The sequence below is a fragment of the Patagioenas fasciata genome, chromosome 16 (assembly GCF_037038585.1).
Source record: "Patagioenas fasciata isolate bPatFas1 chromosome 16, bPatFas1.hap1, whole genome shotgun sequence".
Taxonomy (NCBI): Eukaryota; Metazoa; Chordata; class Aves; order Columbiformes; family Columbidae; genus Patagioenas; species Patagioenas fasciata.
In genome coordinates, this window is record NC_092535.1 from 4628263 (window position 1) to 4641560 (window position 13298).

Here is a 13298-nt window from a genome sequence, read left to right on the forward strand (position 1 = left end):
GTGAGGAACCTGCTATGGTGCTGGCTGTGTCTGTGCTGGCAGGTTTGGTGGGTCCATTGAGTGAGTTCACTTACTTTTCAGCCTCTGGGATTAACCTTTTCACTCCAAATAGGAGTTGGATTGAGGTTATTGTGACTGTTCTATGAAGCAGAATACCAGGAATCTGCTGGTTTCCCTGTGGCCGTGTTTGAGTTACTTGAGCTCTAATTTCTTGATTAATTACCACCTTCAGGACCTCTAAGCAGTGTTGAGGGAGCAAACTTGGGCTTAATTGAAGGACACACTGATAGTAATAACCAAAGTCCAGAAACTCGTGATGAGCAACTTCCACATGGGAAACTGAACAGTTGCTCCCTCCCCTGCATCTTTGTGTTGGCTCCTGTTTGTCCCGTGTCAGTCTGGTTTCTTTAAAGGCCTTTTGGCAAAATAATTTTATCAAATGTCTTTTGGAGATCCAAGAAAATTATATCAACCGGCAAGCATGTGGATAAAGGGTGTGGAGCCAAATCCTCCAAAGAACTTTGTAAGTGTGAGACATGACTGCACTTCATAAAACCCCTCTTGCCTCTTCCCCTCTGCAGTCGGTCGCGCTTAGCTCACCGTTTCTGTTCTTTGTAATAGTTCCGACCCATTTGATTTGTTCATTGTGACCATTTTGCTGGATGCGGTAGAGGTTTAATGAACTCCTTTGACCTCCTCTGCTCTCCTTCAAAAACCTCATCTCATGCTGCACTCAAGTCCTCTGGGACTAAAGGAGTTTTAAGCAAGAAATAGTTAAGCTACTATTTGTAGTCATTTACCCTGGAATTCCTTTTCACCCTGGTGAGTTCTTTTTGAGCCTCTTATTTTGTTACTGCTCATTCATCAGCTTTGTTTTATAACTAATGTTTTCTGCTGATGCTTCACATTAGGACAGTGCTTTCCCTGCGCCCGTGGAGCTCCGGCACGTTATCCAAGGAGAGCACAGATGCAAAAAGAAAACCATGGAGTGCTACTGTGATGTATTATCTCTCAGCTGTGTGTTGCTATGGATTTTCTGCCTCCTTGGCTATGTGTTAGGAAAGGTTTCCTTTTGGCCTTTATTCTGCAGACATTTTCTGGCTTACTGTATTGGTTTTTATGTTTAATCTCACAGAGTCTGACCGTTTGTTTCCTTATTTTGGTGCAAACTAAACTTTCAGAGGAGTTCCTGTTATTCCCAATAGCTACACTCATCCAGCTGTTTAATCGTGCGGACTTAGGTCTTTCCAAAGTGGTTCTGATAGGTCGTTTGATTTTATTTGCACTATTCAATCTAGTGTTTGTATATACATACAAACACACATATATACATACATGCTATATACAACAACCAGATTGCATATAGCTTTTCTTCCACTTAACAGAATTTTGATTTTTTTGCTACCACATTTACTACTTTGGGAAGCTGCTTCATTTTTTATAATTTCTTTCCTTGGAGCAAGTAAGTCCTAATGGCTTCAAGCGTATTAGTTACTACAGAACAACGTTTACAATCACGTTTTGAACCAGACCTACTCGGGTTGTTTTTCTCTCGCGGGTCCTGTGTCCCGCTGTGCTATGAAGCAGGAGGACGGTGGACGTGTCACTGGGAAGGGTGACAGGTGACCCACTGGTGCACTCGCTGCTGTCACAGCTTCACCGATCCCCCTCAACATCCCCTCATTGCTTCCCATCCTGCTGGGCAGTTACTAATATTTTTCATAGTGCTGGAACTGTAAAACCTGAACAGGGAGAATTTAATCTGTAGGGGTTTGGTGCAAATATGAACAAATTTGCATGCATACTGAGGCCTGCTGTCCTAAGACATTGTCACCTGAGGAAACATGAGATGGTCTCTGCTGCAGACTGTCGGGGAGTTGTTCAGGTGTGAGGAGGGATGATTTAAGAAGTCTTAATGTATGTTTGCATGCCACTGTATTTCCCACCTGGTCTTGAGTTACTGGTGTTGGACCTGGTACCTTCATTAGCACAGCTCTAGTCGTCCTTGGTGCATCTGCTCGCTGTGTTTGAGTGACACCTTCCATTCTGGGCCCAGGATCAAGAAAGTAACGTCTTAACAGACACAGAGCCATCTTGACCTGCTGTTGGACAGGTTTATTTAGAACAACTGTATTTCCTGCTAACGATGGGAAATCAAACCCCATCCTGACATTATTTACATTTCTGAAGACATAATTATTACACAACAATAGGAGAATTGGGGTGACAAGGAAGGAAGTAGCTGTGTGAGTCCGCTGGGTTAATAACTTATTTGGAAACACAGTTGTAACTCTGGCCATGGTGGAGTTCAGAGCCACAGGGTGGCACGTTGGATTAAAACAGTGACAGCCCAACCTGATGCACGGGAATCTCCTTTAACTCTTGCAGAGCTGTAGCTTCAGTTTGAACACCTCAGGGCTGAGCAGGAACTGTAGCTGAGCTTTCCAGAGCTCAGTTTTGCTGCCAGGGCTCTGTATTGAGGAGCCAGCCCACAGCGGTGCTTCTCGTGGGTGGTGGACGTGTGGATTCATGCCTTACCTCGCCCCGATCCAAGCTGCGTGTGTGTGGTTGCGCCATCAGCGTCTATTTAGAGGAGGTTGTAACCAATTTACTAAGTTGCCTGAAGGTGCCTTTTGGTGGCCTCATGTTTATTAATCAGACTCTCAAACAGAATGATGATTTGGCAGATATTTTGCTATGCTTTGTGATTTGAAAGCCTTAATTAGTAGATAATATGTCTCCAGGATTACAAGTGTACTGGTTGTTTTAGTCTTTGTGTGTAAAGCAGCCTGAGGTTAAACCACTGAGGTATTTTTTTTTCTGATTCAGTGCACAGACCAGTATTTAGAGAGGGGAATTAAATTTTAAAGACCGAAGTAAATTAAATAGTGCATCAGAACTGCTTTCCTTTAAACAGGTCTGAGGAGTGTATGCATCAGTTTCCAGCTGCTTTCATCGGGGAATGTCTTCATTGCTTTGAAGGGCTTACTGTACAGTGAGATCCATGGGCTCTGAATTACTCTAGATAGAAGCAGGAGGAAAAGAGAACTATGAGAAAAATTTGTTAGCGCACAGGTTTTTTTTCATTATTTGGAGGCTTTTTCTGACTGACCTTATTTGTGGAAAGGTAACCAAGTCAAGCGTGGCGAGAGAGCTACTGAAGTGCCGTGCTCTCCCAGCTGGATCCATGGGCACGCTTTGGGTAAAGCTTTGATCTTCCCCCACCTCCCCAGCCCTGTTTTTGTTTATATGCACACAGGTCTCTCCATACCCCTTTATATTGTGGTGGTGAGGCCTGAACAGGCTGAATTTCTGTGGGACAGAGGAGTGAGATGAGGGTGCTCCAAAGAGGACAACTGACATTTGTACAAGTGAAGCTGTTCCCAAGGATGAACTGTCTGCTGGCTCTCAGTTCGCCAAGGTTTGCAAGATTTAGAGCATATTTAAGTTCCAGGTTACTACTTTCAGGAATGAGGGTTACAGAAAACAGTAACACTTCCTATCCTATTCAGTGCAGGGAAAACCTGAAATATCCCAGGGATCTAGAGGCAAGTTCTGCTCCTGCAGGAAGATTTTTTGTCTGCCTTAAGCCTAGCTTAACACTGGGGCACACAGTCTCCAGGTCACTTTTGGTTGCTGCAGGCCTGTTCCCAGACATCCACGTGTGGCTTCGCAGCCCTCATGGCCTGTTTGTTCAGACTAACGAGATTTTAGGTACCTGAAAACTGATAGGGAGTGTTTGCCCCTTAAATTGCAGCAAGCACCCTTTTTCATGGCCAGCAGTGGGACTTAGCTTGAAGGAGAACCTTCAAACTGCTCAAGCAGTGCAGAAGCAATGTGTTGTGTACAGAATTGAGCAGGGAATGGTACTCACCAGAGCATGAGGAGATGAAAACGGGAGAAATATTTACATGAGCTTAGCTAGGGTGCCGGGAAAGCCTTCTAACCTACTGCTGTTGATGTCCTGAGGCCTGAGAAAGAAGAGAATAGGACCATGATGGCATAATGGGTTGAGAGAGAAATTTTTTTGCATGACTATTTTACTGAATCATGGAGTTGAGAAGACAAGAGAGTGATGTACTAGAGTGTGCGGTGTGGGCTGGCCCAGGACAGGCTGTTCTTTATCTGCACCTACTTGCCCACATAAGGGAGGGGGCCGGGTTATGGGGTCAGTTAAGAGCTTTATTCTTTCTCCAAGTGTATCGGCAAAATGATACTTAATCCAGCAGCTTCGCATCTGGAATCCAGACAGCAGTAAGCACCTTGTCTTATTCCTGCGGTGAGCAGATAATGAACTGATTCCCACCTACCTCTGGTTGTGCAGGATGGCTCCCAGGAAGTCCCGCAGGACCATCTGTTGGTGGTAGCGGCTGTCCATCAGGATGCTGTCAGACTGGCGCCTTGTCAGGAACCCATGCACCCCCTCTCCTGGGCTGCTCTCGCTGCTTCTGTTACATGATGATGAGAAATATCTTTGTTCCAGAGATGCTTTTTAGTCCCTTGCTCAAAGTTTGGCCGAACAGTAAGGGAACCTGCTGGGTCTGAGCCAGGGCTATTCTGCTTAATTTCAATAAGAAATTGGTCAGCTGTATTTGCTCCTGTGTTAAAAGAGGGATTGGAGCTGGCTTGCATCTGACTGGTTGGCCTTAAGTAGTGGCAGTTACTGATCTGTGTAGCCAAAGCTACCGGGGTGGTAGTGGAGAGGCTGTTTTTTGTGTTCAAACCAGGCTGGGGATAGCTGTTTCCTACCAGTGAATGATAATTGCAACTATCATTTGCAAATATTATTGCTTGTTGATATTATAGTATAGCTCTCAGCTGATCTCACACTTATAGCCTTGGAGGAAAGGATTAATTAGGCTGCTTAATGATATTTGTGATTAGGGGGACCCAAGACAAAGGGATGCAGGATGCTCTTTGGGATGTGGAGCAGCAGGAGAGGTGGTTCCTGTTGCAGTGGAAGGCAGCTGTTTCTGCTACATGCTTGAAAGAAACTGCCCAGTTTAACAGGCAAAACATGCAAAGGGCTGTGGCTTACCCGAGCCTCTTGCCGATGATGGTCTGCAAGAATTTGCGGGCAGAAATCTGCCCCAGGAATTTCCGGTAGTTGTCAGTGAATATGGCATCAGCGTGACGCTCCATCCTAGGGCTGAAAGACAAGCACAAGGTGTGGGCTTTGAGGTAGGAGTGAACCTTCTAGATAAGAAATGGGTGTTTCAGATGTCAAAATGCACCAAGATGTAGTACTGCTGAGCTCAGGGACAGGTAACCACAGCAAAAGCCTTTTGGTATTGGAATATATTAGTGTTGGAGGGTAAAAGGATTTGAGGGAGCTCAGTCCTGACAAGGCAGCAGGCAGAATAAAATGTCTGTTCATCAGTATCCACACCAAAACAAGCAAGGTGAAGCACCTGCAAACCAAAGGTGAGGTCAGAGAACCAGTGGAAGGAGGAGGAGAACCACAGGCTGGGAGAGGGCAGAGCTGGGACATCCCTGTGCCCTGCAGCAGCACCGTCACCTCCTGGGAGGGCTGTGGCTGGGACAGGGTGGCAGGAACCTCCAGCAAGTCTCTAGCCTGTGGCTAGACCCAGGCTCCCGAAAATCCATGGATCTGCAAAAGCACGAGCCACTTGGCTGGTCCAGCTGCTGTAAGGATGAGTCCTCTGTGCTTCAGACAGAAATAACCATCCTCCACCCCTGGCAGGGCTGGAGAGGAGAGGTTCTAACAACTGTACAGGTGGATTCCCAGAGCTCGGTGGGAAATGATGTTCACTGCAGGAGCGCTGGGCCTGTGACCCTGTTAGTGCATCCCTGCTGCTGGGGGACAGTGGGACGTGGCCCTGGACATGGGTGATGGTGGGAGCTGGCACAGTCCCAGCCTTCTGCTCCAGCTGCAGGGCTCAGCTGGGTTCTCTCCCTGCAGCCTGGACTTTGTGGTGCTGGTGGGACTGACCTGCTGGTCTGTTCCTGGGCTGAGGAAGATCATAACCAGTGTACTCTTGCTGCGGTGGGGCTGAGAGATGAGGTACAAACCTTTTCTCAGCGGGGTCTGTTAACAAACCCTCCTTGTCCTGTTCCTCTGAGGGGTTGTGGCTCTGCGATGGGTTGCTGTGCTGGAGCTGGAAGTTCACGGCCTGGCCAGCAACGGGCCCTGGGCTGTGCCTGCCAGACAAACCCAAGGCCAAGTGTGAGACGTGCTCAGCTGCCAGCCGGGGATCAGTCCTCTTGGCTGCTGCTGTCTCCATCCCCCTCTCATCAGGAACACAAGTGGTGTCTGTCACTCTCCCCAGCGGGAAACCACCCTGAAGCTATTTCAGCAAATATGATAGATAGGGCTGTCCCAAACACACTTCCCCCCTTCCCTGAGCTCCCAGCATCCTTGAGCAAAATTCGAGCAATACTGGTATCGTTATGCCATGGCTTTGATACAAGGCTAAAGCATTTTCTATGGAACATTCCAAATCTGTGGTTATAGAACCCAATTCTCAATTTTATGCTTCCATTGATTTGTAGTGGTAGGAAGTAATATTACAGTTTCTAACAGTCAGCAAGGAAATCCTTGAAATATTAATAGGCAGCTGTTAAGTTTGTGTACTAGAGTATCTGCAGTTCTGGTTTCAGTGCAGGTGGCCTGCAGGCACAAATTTTAATCAGTGATGGAGCTGGAGGTGCTGGCTGCTCTGGAGATTGCCAGATTTCCTTTTATAGGACCCAGCATTCAATTCTAAAACCAACTGTTTGGGCTGAAATACTCCATGTCAGGTGCCTGCCTTCATTGGAAACCACCCTTAGGCTAGCAGTGTACCCAAAAAATCAAGCCAGGGTAAAGGAGAAGGCTTACCGGTGCACATACAGCTCATCTGGCTTTTGGCAGTGCTGGCAACCTTAATTTGGCACGTGTTTATTTTGCACAAGGTAAGAGATGAGGCAGCCTGGATAAAACACTGAGCAGCTTACCTGAGAGCCGGGTGGAGAGGAGAGGAGATGGAGCATGCGACTAAATGCAGGAACAGGACCAGGGTGGCCTTATCCAGCATCTTCCACCCTTTGGGGACACCTGGAATGCAGAGGAGTCTGAGTCAGCGGCAGCGAGATGCTCAGGGCCAGGAGGGGAGGCCAACCTTTGTGGTTTTGTTGCCCCTGCTCATTTATCGGCACAAAGGGACTGGAAACACGTCCCTGTGTTTGTGATTGTGGTGTTTCCCAATGCAGAGATGTCTTGATGTGGTGAAGTCTTTGCTGGAGCATGTGATTCCTGGATGCGGTGGCTTATGTGACCCCTCAAGGAGCTGGTCCCTCCCCTGCGTCGGGATGCAGGGCTGGTGGGCAGGGTTTTGCACTGTGGGAGCCCCTTATTGTGACCTGTCCCCGCACTGTGGTTGAAGGAGAGATTGTTGGGCTGGGCTGAGCCCCAGGGACCACTGCAGGGTCTGTAAATAGCAGTGTGAGAGTGCTGCGGTGCTGGAGAGCAGCAGTTATAATAGCCAGGACTGCCTAAAGCAGACTTGCTGTCTGTGTGGGACCACCTGTGACCTCTCCTGGGGACGTGTGACCTGTCACAGGGCTGTAAGGCACAGGTCCCCACATAACAACTGCCTGGGCTGTCTTGCTGCCTGTCCACATATCAGGGAGAAATGGAAATCCATGTAAAATTCCTGCGCCAGAGGTGCCTGTGTGGCTCTGAGCACCGGCCCTTGTGGAAGGTGAGGAGGAGCTGGGTGCTGTGTGTCTGTCCTCTGACAAACAGACAGACGCTGTGGTGCTTCAGGGCTGGCTGAAGGGCTGCGAATGAGTCAGGACAGAGTTGTCTGAGGTCGCACACCCTCGGAGCCGAACACGATGCTTTTGTCGTTGAAAGCAAGGGACAGTGGGAAGGTATTGCAGGGAAGGCTCTTTCAGAGTTTTGATTGAAAGCGATTGATGTTTTGCTCAAGAAAGGTGCCGTAAGAATGTGAATAGAAGTCTGTAAAACATCAAGTTTCCCTGTCTTATTTTACACAGTAAAAGAGCAGAAAGATGTTTGATCTCCGTAAGACGAAAAAAACACTTTAGAATTTTACTTTAAAAAAAAAAAAACCCACAACAAACCACTTTCAAATGTATAACAATACATTCCTGCAAAAAGAGCAGTTTCCCAATGGAAGGATTTTGGTTAGGCTTCTAATTTCCCCAGCGGTGGGTGTCACTGGTGGTGGCGGGGGAGCCTGTTCTGATGGAATCATCAGCGCTGGGCTCTGTTTTTCTGCTGGGACAGAGCTGCCCGCTCTTCTGCACGGGGGGAAGGCTCAGTGAGGGCTGGTGCTCCTGCAAAGTGGGTCTCATCTTGATACCGTGGGACTTAATAACAGAATCAGTGGCGGTGTCAGAATGGCATGGCCAGACATGGGCAAAGTGGTGCACTAAGAAATGGGGTTTCTTACCACAAACTCGTTCTCAGCCCAGTCCCTGTTTCCACTTTGCCCCCTCAGAGAGCCAAGAAATGCTCAGAAGCAGCAGAGTGACTTTGAGAGAGACTTAAAGGGCTCCTGGCTTTAGGGCAAACTTCCTGGTTTTGGGGTTTATTTTGTTGGGTTTGTTTGTTTTTTCATTTGAACTTGAAGAAGCTTGCCTCTCTGGGCCTCTCCCCCCTCAATGTCTCCAAGACAAATCCCGAACCAGATCTCTTTCTAGACAGAAGTGATCTAAAGCATCTGCCAGGGGCTACCAGGAGACTGGCACTGGCATCTACAGAAAGTGCCAATCACGAGATTTAATCAGTAATGGGAAAGCTGCTGTGTGACCAGAGAAGTGAAATATCAATGTAACTGAAAAGAAAACCTAGTCCAGTGTTGTCTGCTTCCCTTTTTTTCCTCCTAGGATACAGCCCTGATTGCCACTTCCTTTCTGTACCTGGTTTCTCTTCCTTGCATGCTGGGTTTTCTTCCAAAATCACTTTTTATCCCTTTGAGAATTTTTTTTTCTTCTCTGCTGTTGGTTTCTTTGTGTTGGTTGGTTTTGGTTTTGTCTTCGTTCGTTGGGGTTTTTGTTTTGTTTTAGTTCCTAGCTTTGTCTGTCTTCCCCTGTCTTGCTCTGTCTTCTCTCCCTTCACTGCAGTCTGATTCTGGACTATTTCTGTCTCCCTTTTTCCCTTGGGAAGGAGCCTGAAATGAAAGCCCTGCACCCTTCCCCAAAGCATCTGCTATTACAGAGAAGAAGCCAAGGGACTGAAGTGTCACCCTGCATACAGGCAGCTTGGCAGCTCTTGTCACCCTCAAAATTCTCCTGAGGCAAGGGACACCTTACTTTCCACTCTGGCAGCATGTGAAAAAAATGATTAATAAATAAATTCCCCTTAAGTTGAAGAGCTTTTAGCACTGTTCCAGCAGATAAAGCGTAATAGCTTCGTTCCATCCTGTGCAACGCTAACAGCAGCGTTGTGACAATGACGGGAGAGACAGGGTAACCATCTCTTACTGTTTCTGAAACCTTAACCTGATCAGTCTTAAAAATATCTCTGCGTAGATGAAACGAAGCTTTTCCTGCGCCTGTGGTTTTATAAAGTTCGGAGTTTTATACTATGAAATGCTACATTAGAAAAGCAGAAGTCCTTTCAAGTGCCTTACTCTGCCTTGCTGTAGCTGGCTTCACGTTATCTGTAACACGCTGTTGCATTTCTCCTCACAGTTTGGTTTGGCTCGAACAGTTTTATTGATGGGCCAGTAAAATAGCATTCATTTTGCAGGGTAAAAGGAACTCGCATCAATACAGCAAAAGATGAAAACTGTGCTACAGCTAGTAAATGTCTAACATGTTTTTACAAGGCTCATCTGTAGTAGCATTCTATTGATTTACACTTATCCTATAGCTCAATTATTTTTTCCCTTCTATAACTTGTTACCAAAAAAAATCTTGTATGGTACAAAGGATATTGTACCTGGCAAAGCTAATTTCTAAATAGATGAAATCCTTAAATGCACATGCAGAGACTCACCGTTCCCTTGGAGAATGAGCTCTTCCTAGATCGGCTCCTGCTCAGGTGTTTCCTTCCCCTGTTGTGAATAAAACTTCTTCTCTAGGGCTGTTCCTGCGAGCCCCGCTGGGTGCGGGAGGACACTTGGATGTGCCCCCGGCTGTCCCCTGGCTGCCAGGGAGGTGCATCTCCTCCCCCTTTTATACCTGTGCTCCCCCGGGAGTCCTGTGGGCTTCTGCACGTCACAGAATCAATTATCCTCCTCAATTTCAAAGGCTGTGTTTAGCATCCTCTTTTTTGTGTGTGGAAAGGGAGGTTGCGGGGAGAGGGTTATGCCTGTAGTCAAGAGTCGTTTGCATGCTTTCTCTTTATCATTCAAAGAGCGAAGAGCAAATAATAACGACAATAATCTGGCAGAGCGAATGACAAATTTGCTTTGCAAGTTAAACTTCTCTTTCCCTCTGCGATTGCATTTTTTCCTCCTACTCCACAATGAGAGTGAATCATTAATACTTTCTCACACTGTCTGCTTGGGAGGGTTTATCTTTTTGTCACTTTTTCTTTCATTATCAGCCTTTTCTTCCTTGTCCTTCTGCTCCTTTGTTACTCACACCTGCTCACGCTAGCGGGGCAGTTCGTGCTTTAGTCCCTCACAAACATCACAGCTCCATGTCAGGCACACAGAGCAGCTGGAGAGCCCCGCTCTGTTCATGTGCTCTGCATAAAGGCAAAGGGGCTTCCCTGGGGTGCTGCGTGCGCTGGCAGCTGTTTGCATCCCTGGAACAAGGTTTCTGAAAGCCCCATTAAAAAGAACACATAGCCTTGGCGCCAAGAAGCCAAGGACAGTTCAGAGAACTTAAAAATGAGGTGCCGGCATGAGCTCCACCTGCCAGATTTTTAGTATTGAATTTACAATGCCCAGAATTGATGGGGACCCAGACATTTCTGTCCAAGGGCTTTGTGTGACTCGGTGCTAGGAAGAAGTTTCAGCAGGTGAGATGACTCATGTCTGCCTGCTGCAGAAATACCTTCACCTCGAACCCGAGTGCTCGTCGCAGCTGTCGGTGGCAGCGATGGATTGCAGGGAAGGACAGAGCAACTCGTGTGCTCGCGGGTGCCTGCGTGTGCGGGGCGTTGGAAGCGTTCAGTGCGGGTCTGACTCTCTGCTGTCACCCCTTTGCTTCTTGCCAAGGTGAGAAGTCAACACTGTAAGCAAAGCAGTGATGTCCTCCTTCCGAACTGTGGGTTCTCGGTAAGCAGTAACCCAACAGTCGGGAAGGCCTGAGTGAGCTGTGCACGCCAGGTGTTCTGGTGTTAAATAACCACTGCTGTATATCTAGACAGATGTGCAGCAATGTGCTTGGGCTCTCCCTGCTTTCAGTGCTCCGAGGGCTCACGTTCCCTTTGCTGTTAAATCAGGACCAGGCTACTTCACAGAGAAATAATGAAAAAGGATTGATCAGACCAAAGCAGGAGCCTGAGCTGACCCTGAGCTGAGCAGCTGACCAGGGGCCTTCTGCTGTGATCCAGAAACAAAGCAACAACATGAAGAGAAGCAAGAACTACTGCCTTCCTCCAGTTGTGAAAAGAAACAGCGCAAACCTGTTCATGGGGAGACGAGCTGCCGTGCAAACCAGGCAGGTATATCATGTGTATCATCTACTCCTGAACACTAGAGAAAGGGATTTCAGGGCAGCACAGTGCAGGTTTTCCAAAACCTCTTTACTGGTGCACACAGCTGCAAACTGGAAAGGGATTTTTTGCGTTTTTGCAACAATCTGTTTGTATTCTGTCATGTGTGAGGCTGGTTGCACCAATTTTTCAGCATGACTTATTTTTCTTGCCCTCTCTTGGTGCTACGCTGGCTGAACAGGTGAATCAGACCATGATGTTAGACCAGTCAGGAGCCAACGCTATTTCCAGGTATTATCCTATGGTGTGGTTTTGAGCTAATTCTTTATCTGCCTGGCTGCTGTAAGATACCAGGCAATATCTCTGAGATCAAGGGGAATCAGTCTATAATTGACTTGTTTATAGCTGCCTGCTGGCCAGCTGGGATTAGGAGGGCTGTGATCCACGTTCATATCTCAAGTGAGCTGCTTTCAAAGCAGTCTGTATAAATCTCCATCGTCCTAGGGGTTTCCCTGCGCTGCCTGCGTTGGGTTCCTGTCACGCACAGCTGGACCCAGCAAGACTCACACTACAACAAGCTCTCCTTATGACTTCAAATTAATTGCTGGAGGCAGCAGAAATGTCTAAAACCCTCCAGGCTCTGTTGGGTGTATACAGCTTAGGAGTTCTGAAATAGCACAAATACACCAGCTTTTCTGTCCCCAGGATTTCCTGTCTCAGCTTTAGTCAAAACCTTCATATCTCCCCAGGACTTAGAGGGGGTTTTTGTGGTGCTCTTCCACCAGACTCTTGAGCTGTCACTTTGGCTATTGTGGCTGCTTCCCCTGCAACAGAAATGCCGTGATCCCCACGGCTGCCTAGTCCCACCATGTCTGCTGACATCTCTGGAGAAAGATGCTGCAGACTGTGACAGGATCCAGTCTTGCTTGGAGCCAGTTTTGCATCCATCCATGTTGCAGTGTGTATTTGAGCTGGCAACTATGGTCTTTGCTCTGGTGGTCATTTTTGTCAGTGAGGTGGTCACGCAGATAGGGCTGGTGCCCCCTGCACGGGGGCTGCAGTTTGGTGGCATTCAAAGTCTGAGGGTACTAGATGTGATAGCATTCGTCATGGGAACTTCATTTTAGGGGTAGTATCAATAATAATTTGGCACAACAAATTACAAACTTGTTTTGCAAAATGAACAGCTTTTTCTCTTTAGAATCTCTCTTGGTTTGTCCCTAGAACCTTCCCAGTTTCTCCCCTCCTTTCCTCCCTACCCCCGCTAGCGCTGTCAGCATCCTCTGGCTCCCAGAACATGAGGAGTGTCACACTCAAATTACTTCCCCCAGATCATCGCTTCAGGTTAGCAGTGCGCAGTGGATCACTGTCCATTTGCCCCCTAAAGCCAAGCCTAGACCAGCGCAAGCCCCATGGAGCCTACAGCCAGGTACAAGCTGCCAGAGGTACCTTCTGCAGCTCTAAGTGCCCATTTCAGAGTGACATTCCCACAGACCTCACCTCCCCAGCATCCCTGGGTGAAGCGCATGCCTGCTCGTTCTCTTTCAGCATCAGTCCTTCGCTGACAAAGGACACGGCGCTAGGATCCTGCAGCAATTTCCCAGATATTGATTTCCTCTTAGCTTTACCTCCTCCGGTCTCCATGCCATGCCTTAAAAAATTGCTTCTGTCTATTCCAGCTGCGCAACATACAGTGTCAGATAAGCTGAGCAGCATG

At 47.6% G+C, this 13298-nt stretch overlaps 1 protein-coding gene across 1 annotated transcript; it reads right to left on the reverse strand.

Annotated features, from left to right (window-relative positions):
• Positions 1–1943: 1943 nt before the first annotated feature.
• Positions 1944–10152, reverse strand: GHRH (growth hormone releasing hormone). Its single transcript, XM_065850014.2, is given in 8 exon segments — positions 1944–3021; positions 3875–3971; positions 4311–4448; positions 5039–5149; positions 6034–6162; positions 6958–7057; positions 9971–10106; positions 10108–10152. Coding segments are annotated over 7 exon segments (708 nt in total). The 5' UTR covers positions 10138–10152; the 3' UTR covers positions 1944–3021; positions 3875–3907.
• Positions 10153–13298: the final 3146 nt, after the last annotated feature.